Source organism: Mytilus trossulus, chromosome 11 (genome assembly GCF_036588685.1).
Source record: "Mytilus trossulus isolate FHL-02 chromosome 11, PNRI_Mtr1.1.1.hap1, whole genome shotgun sequence".
Taxonomy (NCBI): domain Eukaryota; kingdom Metazoa; phylum Mollusca; class Bivalvia; order Mytilida; family Mytilidae; genus Mytilus; species Mytilus trossulus.
The window spans coordinates 40077047-40086232 of record NC_086383.1 but is presented as its reverse complement, the minus strand read 5'-3'; the positions used below and the strand labels follow the sequence as shown (position 1 = coordinate 40086232).

The 9186-nt window shown below is 30.7% G+C and overlaps 1 protein-coding gene across 1 annotated transcript; it reads right to left on the bottom strand.

Annotated features, from left to right (window-relative positions):
- Window positions 1-3213: 3213 nt before the first annotated feature.
- LOC134690045 (thyrotropin-releasing hormone receptor-like) lies at window positions 3214-8713 on the bottom strand. Its single transcript, XM_063550016.1, has 2 exons — window positions 8654-8713; window positions 3214-4531 (listed from the first exon to the last, which is right to left on the bottom strand). Exons 1-2 carry the CDS (start codon window positions 8711-8713, stop codon window positions 3356-3358), a joined length of 1236 nt encoding a protein of 411 aa, XP_063406086.1. The 3' UTR covers window positions 3214-3355.
- Window positions 8714-9186: the final 473 nt, after the last annotated feature.

Here is a 9186-nt window from a genome sequence, read left to right as displayed (position 1 = left end):
AGTTATTTATTGTCGTGGATACGGATGTTCGTGATTGGAGAACACTTGTTGTATGTATATAAATAAACTCATCATAGATACCAGGACTAAATTGTATAAACGCCAGACGCGCTTTTCGTCCACAAAAGACTCATCAGTGAAGCTCGATTACAAATTTCGTGATTTTGTATACGAGTCTTTATAATTCTGTCATTCGTTGTCTTTAAATTTAAGGTTCACCTGTATCCATGAAAACACCGGAAATCGATAGAAAATAAATAATAATGTATCCACAGAAAATATATAAATAGTCCGTTTATATGAATAATAATTATTCAACAACACTATATCGTTGTAAGGATTCATTGTAATATAATAAATATAAATAGTTCGATGAATTATTTCAATATTTTATTGAGCAAATATCAATACAAATAATATATTAAAATAACAATAGTATCACAGTTACATCATTGTACATAATCTACAACATGGTATGCGATGGTATATAAATAGACGATGAAGCACGCATCACGTACACTGCATGGCAATACCATAGCAAACTTGTGTCAAACCATGTTACCAATTAAATGTTTTCTTTTCGATATCTTGAGGCATATTATTTAAAACAATTTAATGACTTTTTCTTCGATCTCATAAGGATATATATATTTGATGACTATGTAATTTTTATTTTAGTGTATAATTGAACGAAGAAAATACAAACCACGGATGTTTATTGTTTGTCTGCGACGAACACTTGAAATTTGAGCACCATTATCAAATAAATAAAAGCAATTTTACTTTTTTCACGTATATTGCTGACTAAATCATGTGAATATCATCAGTTTGAAAATATGGTTTGCGGATCAACGTTAAATAGACAGCAATGTGTAAATTTTAGGATTGTTAACAGAAGCCTGATTGCATAAAGAATAATTATCAGTTCTTGTTAGAATATGAAGAATTAAGAACGACAGGGAAAATATATCAAGAAAAGAGAAGAAAGTAAAAGCACAAAACTACTGAGAAAATTCAAACGGAATATTTGATCAAATTTCAAAATCAAACGAATGGATAAGAAAGATAGCATCACACAATAAAGAATTTACAAATGAAAGTCTCCCAATCCACAATCTCGTCGTATTAATAAATGCTGACGATTTACGCACACAACCTTGACGGTTATATTTAGTAAAGTTTTCATCATTAACCTCATACCTATGTGGTATATTAATCTGTATAAGGTAAATGAATAGGAACACTATAATATAAAATTTATCAACGGCATGCAATGTCCTAGAGGTGGTAGATGAATGCATATTAACTGATATGTCAATTCATCATACATTCTAACACATTCGTACGTTGTCTATAAATACTGGTGATATTGCTTTATGTATCTAATTGATATGAGTGTTACCATTAAATTAATATGTTTACCTGCTTAAGCATCAATTGACTCAATTTGAATAGTGCATTTAAGTCTACTTGAGATTTCATATATTGTGCATATGATAGTTGACAAGTAGAAGTGAATTATAATTAAACTATGATATATACACAAAGGTAAAGGTATTCAAAACACTATATTATTCGACAAATAGTTTTTCAGCTTTGCTGATAAAAGTAAATCAAGAAACATATTTGAAAGCACACAATTTATACATTGTTATCATGACAAAAAGAAGCTGCATAACAATATGGAAATAAGAATGTACTGGCCCCAGAGCCCCATGCATGGTATATATTAAAATTGCATATCGTCATCGTATTATCACAATATCGAATTTTTACGTAGGTTTTTTTTTCGCCTACTTTTTAAAATTTTAAAAATATAAGAAAAGAAAAAAATATATAAGATTTATCCCACGGGAATTGAAATAGAAAACATATAATACAATATCATCACAATAAATGGTCAAGTGAACATGCAAATCGTTATATAATGAGATCAAAAATTCTCATTAACAATACGTGTGTCATGTTTGTAACCACTAAAAATCCAATTTACTGCGAACGTTGCCTTATCTTGATTGCACTCTTCGACTTTCAACCAGAACAATATTGAACGTTTTTCTATCAAATAGGAAAATTCTTTATCGAGTCATTGAGTTTGTATACTTTCAAAACAAATCAATTACAAATATATTCGTTCTTTTATTCTGATACTTGTAATGATATTCACATTTTCGTCAGAAGAAAAAAAAATAACAGATTTGAACGGACCTCAAAGAACATATTTTGATTAAATTTATATAGAATGTGTTGAAAATACTTTTTGATTGTCGTATGTATATCATATTCATTATTCAAAAGGAGTAATGCATTTCAAACACAGTATACTGCATGAATATTCATCACTCATTTAAAAAGATCAAAGGCATAAATGAATACATTTCAAATACATTATTGAGTCTTTTAAATGTATTACGAGACATACGTTTATAAATGACGATTTTATTTTTTAAGGATTTACTGCACTGAGTTCTTAATTGAGATACATTCTGTTTATCTATTAATTTCAAAAATGTCGACCGATGGAGATTTAAAGTCAATTATATTAATTATATAAGTGCAGGAGGGAGGCACACCGGCTATTCATCTCTTTGGCTTTTATCTACTTATCGTATGTCGACTTTGAATTGTCAATCCTTAAAATTAAACTGTTATGTAATTTTGTGTTTGCACATCAATTATTCATCAATTTCATTACAATTTGTCATTAACTACCTACACCTACTACTAGTATATATTACTGGAATGTTCAGATTTGTTTTACATTTGACATAATATAACCAACTTTATTTGACATATGCTATGTTAATGATATGATAAATGCTGCATTCAACCCGTTAACACGTTAGGAAACCTCATTATTAATTTTTAGCCATAAGGTTTATTAGTACTGGTTTTATAACAACTAACTCCAAGACACCTCTTTGGAGCCAAAATGTGTCAATTGGTATTGATGAACAGAATTCGTGTTTTGAAAGAAACTATCACTGTTTTTCCCATGATGATCGAGCGGTTGAAAAATATGATGTCCATATTATCATTCAAATAAAGTTATGATAATTGATAATCAGCATTGCTGTCATTTGGAAAATGAAACTACTATAAGTAATAACTGAACGAACATTAGTAATCCGGCATAAATATAATCAGAAAATACTCGATCGATTTTAAAAGTAAAAGGATATAGGTGATCCAGGTATCAAAGAGGCGCATAATCGACGAACATTTTTAGTGAAGGACATAACTCATATATCATCCGGGAAGTTTTACACTCCTACCTAGGAGTCTACTCTCGTATTCGGAAGAAAAAGAACTCAAGAGTGATATATTCGACTTTACAACGCTCGGTAAGCTAACATCAAACCCACGATACAGCAAGTTTGGTGTTAGCATTCCGAGACGATTGTCTAAACTCATAAGAGGCCTGTCTTTTAAGAGTAAACAAAAACTTGACTTCCCTTCTGAAATAGGTCCCTGTAATACTGTACAAAAAGAAATTAATACAATAATTCATATAGAATATAGTTCTTGATATGTATAGAATTCCTTGCCAATATTCAATGTCTCCTAATGAAACACTATCTGTCTGTGAAATATACTTGTTATATATAAAATTCCTACACCATATTGTAAAATAAGGAACATTGAATGCAATAAAAAAGAATGACACTGCTAATAATATAAGTGTAAATTCTAATTTGATAATGCTTTCTTCTGTTCTAATAATGTTTGCAGATTTAACACTTTGTATATTGTTTGTTTTCACTGTATAGTGTTGCTGACGTTTGTTTGTGTACACTAATTTTCGAACAATGAGAATATTCAATATCGTGATAATTAAAAACGGAACAAGTGTAATTGTCACAGCGAAGGCTGAATCGAGTACGAATGATGGGAAATCGTATCGTTTGTTACTGGTACAATATTGAGTTCCATCAGCACTGTAATATACTCCGCTGAGAACAGGTTTGTACAGAACCAAAATACATGATAATAAACATATCACAGCGATTATTCGCCTTGTGCTACTTTTTGTACAGATGTGACGTCGGCGTAATGGATGACAGACGCCGATGTATCGTTCAACTGTAAATGCTACTACAAGCCATGAGGAAAGGAATCGTGAGACGTACGATAAATACATTAATACCTGACAAAATCCATTATATTCAAGAAACGCCATCTTTGTTTCTGGGTATATGTACACAATTCCTCTTCGAAGCCACTCTACTGTTACGTAAAAGATCAGAGTTGATAAATCTGATGCTGAAAGAGCAGCTAGATAGGCACTTGCACACATTCCACGCATATTTTTTGACATAAACACATTCAGAGAAAGAGAATTGCCGAGTATTCCAATGATCAAAATCACAGGAGTCAAATAGACATAAAATAGACGACCATCTCTGTAGGTTACAGGATCTGACGGCTTTTGGAAGTTGTCACAAGTCGAGTTCTGACCGTTTTTATTCAACATGTTAAACAATAAGTCGTAAATATCTCCGCTTGAACATTCTTTCTGCGTCACGTTATCCTGAAATTAAAAGATGTAATTAGATAAAATACGATGTTTTCAGGTTAGCTTGTATTTATTTGCCACATTCATTTATTTACCGGGTAATAACATGAGTTACCCGACTGGTTAAAATGATATTTATATAAAACTTACAAGCCGTCAAGGCATATTCGCCTTGTACATTTGTATGGTAAGTGATTGCATAATGTAGGTGTTTTTACGTTGTAAACATAGATTCTACCAATGCATCGAATATGATACGATATTTATCCACTCGAGAGAGTTACATTTTCAAATTTAAAACGCGAGGCTTGCCGAGCATTTTTAATATTTAAAATTTAACTGCCGAGAGAGGGTAAATATCGTATTAGACGATATTTAGTGTTGCAATCTGTTACTATAATGAGTTTCCAACAATACGCACGCACACGTGTTCCTTCTTTGCGACTGATGTGCAAAAAGATGTGTTCTTTTTATGTTATCATGCATGGTCGCCTTCTTTCATGCCGTCTCAATAGGAAATTCAGAGGAAAACAAGAAAATTCCACGTCATAATCGGATTTAACCAATGAAAAACTAAGGTCAAACGAACCACACGTTGATTTTTTTTATATAACGGGTGCAGAAAGGGATAAATTGACGAAGAAGTAGAGAACCATCTTTATAATATGTCAAAAGGAATATGTCTAGCCCAATTGACAGCAAACATTAAAATCCAAAATAAAAAAATGCTGTTCAGACCTCTCTTTCTCGATTCCTTTACGAAGAAATACTGAGTTATAGGTGTTCGATTTCATACCTTATAGACTGTGCATAATAAGAGTTACACATTTACACTTTTATGTAGAAATAAAGAGTTGTAATTATTCGACTTCATACCTTAAAGACTGTGCATATTAAAAATTACAAATTAACCACTTATGGTAGTATTAATGAGATTTAAGTTTTCGAATCCTAACCTTGACGTTAATGTATTGCCGTATCATAATAATGTTGTACAACACAAAATAATATTGATTGAGTTTGGCTGTTTAAAGCAATTTTCATCATTTTAGAACGTGTTTGTAAAAATTAGTCCACAGAAGGCGTTAAAAGATTACAACGAATAAGGATTAAGTCACAAACAGTGTATCTTTTCATTTACGGAATTGTGAATATTAAGCAGTAGATTAAGCAACAGTCTAAATGCTGGGATTTTATAATTAAATGGTGTTTCTCATGGGATGTGAACTAACACTTTCCATAAGTATAACATGCGATAGTTCTTTTGATTGATCATCAAGTATTTCATATATTGATATTGCACTTAATTTGGCGAAGAGTATTACGGACTTTGACGTGGTGAAATCTTTTATTATTATTTTACGAAGATTTCATTTTACATAGTTTTCTTTTTGACACGTTCCCAATATTCATGCTCAATTTTATTACAAAAAAAACCAAACAAACAAAAACAAGCTTGACGTCAAATTCTGTAACACCTATATGTAACATATTAGCGTTAAACGATCGACCTTTCTTTTAATCGTTTCATATTGTAGAAACAAAAAGTTAAGACTGTCTTTTCTAAAGATTATGTTGCCACATTCATTCATAATTATTAGTCATGTCTAGTGAAATATACTATTTATCATTATATCACCTTTATTCAAAATTATTATACAATGAAATATATCATAGTTTGTTTGTTTGTTTTCCTACTTTTTTTTTATTAAAGGTCATTATCAGTTATTGAGAGTAAAAAACTTATACTTTTTATCGTATAATAAGAGCATGTAATTAACGTTAATTCAAACTGGTAACATTGAACCTTGGACTGATGATACATTTAATATGAAAAATGCCATACCATAAACTGTTATTATAGCGTTTTTGTTCGTGTCTCTTATGTTGAAAACATGTACTATTGCTCCATAAAGAGTCTTATAATTACGTAGATTTACTCTAACACCAAGTTTTAGCTTTTTGATATATGAAAGTGTTTAAAAACAAGAACATATATGTATTATTGTTAAAACCTGTGTATATTTAAATTACAAAAGAAATACAGAGATATTTAAATTACAAAAGAAATACAGAGGTCAGTTATTTATTCGAAAAAACAGAATTTGTTTGTTGATTTGTAATACAAAAAAATCCCAAATCTTTCTTTGTCTTGACATGACTTACTGTTGTTGCAACGTCATCATGGTCATTGTTAAAAAATAATGTATTACAAAACCTCGCATTTTTCTGAATACTAAGGTTTGTCTGTCACATGCATATATTATTCCAGGACTGCTTACCGACGACTTTTAGAATTGTGGGCACTGAATGCTTCTCAGTTTTGTATTTTATAAGGCATCTTTGATTTGAAAACTGTTTCAATGACCCTACGTTTTAAAATAAAATTTGACTTGTTTATGTATGAAATTCTTTGTGCAAAATTCAAGGAATTTTTTTCTAAATGATTTATTTTTAAAATTAATTAATTAACGGGGCAAATGTCACGTTTTTTTATGAAGCAATCAATGTAATATAAACGAAGGTTCTTTGTAAAAAATCCAAAGCACTTTTATGTAGAATACAATCATCAGAGATACAGGTTTGAATTTTGTAGTCTACAAAAGACGCACCAGTGACACTTAAATAAAAAAAAGTTAAAAAGGCTAAATAAAGTCCGAGAAGATATTTCAAATGTTATTACAAAAACGGCTTGCGTTTCTCTTTTTTCTTTTCTTTTTTGTTGCTAATGTGCTTTGTCTGTGTGACTGCTGCTGTTAATTCGATACACATAGCCTGGATGTGTAGTAATACATCCCGTCATTGTGTTATTTTACTATGATATAACAGAGAACTCTTGTCTTTAATTTTTGCTAATACGCTGAGTTTGTATGCCATTCTGTGCTTAAAATGTTTACCTAATATGTCTATTTGCTTTGTTCACGCATCGTTTTCAAAATAGACGAATTTGATGCGACTGTCATACAAATGAGAGGTCTAGCTAGCTATAAAACTAGGTTCAATTTATCTTTTTTTACATTTGAAAATGACTGTACAAAGTCTGGAATATGACAGTTATTTAACATTTCTTTGATGTGTTTGTGCTTTTGTTTTTGCCATTCGATTAGGGAATTTTCGTTCTGAATATTTACTCCGAGTTTAGTATTTCTGTGATTTATCTTTTTATCTTTTGAAACCAAAAAGTTTTGTGTCTTTCAAAAGAAATGAAATGTCCAAGACACCAAATTTCAATTAAATGTCTCTCAATAGTCCAAATAACGCTTTAAAAGCAGCATATCAATTTATTTTTGGCATATTTAGTTTACTAGGTGAAAATACCATGTAATCAAATTTTCATAAACGTGCAATCAAAATTGTGTTGTAAGATTTAAATCTAATACTACATGTGAATGAAGTGCAGATGTATCTGCACTGAAAGACATTTAAATATGCAATGCGTCCAAAGGTGGCTTGTTACAGGTATTATCTATGTCCATGTCTTTATCCGATATGCCGCGATATTTTGGTGGAAGTCAAAATATCCCCTACCTACAGAACCTACCTATTGTGCATACCGTTAATTTGTTCTCGTCCTAAACAGGCGTGGGATATTTTGCACTATGTTATCATCTAAGAATCAATCAACTACTGTGGATTCATTATTATTCGTTGGATACCAATTGATATGGGTTTCGTGGGTACAGGTGAACCACGAACTCAAATGATCAACGCAAATCATATTTTCAATAGGCTTTGCATAAGGAGATGGGCAAAACACGAAATCAAATATCCACTAATATGCAAGTTTTTAGCAATCCACGCAAATTGATACCCACGAAAATAAATGAATTTACAATAATCGAATTATATTTGCAGTCGATAGGACTTCTAACAAGTTGTACATGTATCTATGTGTTACACATCTTAAATATAGGTTTATTACCGTTAAGATTAAAGCGATAATGGATAATATCAAGATTAATATTGTTGAACCCAAGATTAAAATTGATTTTTCGAGGATTAAATTTGGAAATTCCAAGTTTAAAATTCCATAATTCAAAGACCAAAGTCTAAAATTAAGAGGAAAAGATAGTTGATAAATAAGTCCTAATCGCTTCTGTTATTAAATTTTCTTAAGATTGATAATAGCAAACTTACAGTGGTAAAAGAACTTGACAGTGCCTCAATATCCTGCTGACTAAGTCCATTTTCTGCCATAGTTGGATGCATGTGTATATCGTCTCAATCAAAACTGACCAATCTCATCAAAAAATAAATAAATAATAAATCGTGCATATTTGTTAGTCCGTGTTTTGAAACAATAGCTCACAAAGTCAATATTGTTCTCATTAATGATATAAGCGTAAACCTTGTCACTTCTATAGCAAAACTAATCGACTAACAGTTTGCTAGTGAGACGCTGATGAAATTGTATGTGTTATAGTTTAAAATCGTATTGACGAGGCTTAGTAATCAATGACATTTTAACAAGTAGTCTTACACAAATAGATTGGCATTTATGGTAGGATCAGAAAATGTCTGTCATTATATAGACACGCCTTTTATACTTAGATGTAATGCTTTGAATGGAAGAGAAATAGTGTCAAGAACATTTAACTAGCATGGTTTAGACGGGAAATGTTATTTTTTATATTCGATTTGTTATGTGAGATCATGTACATGTTATAAAA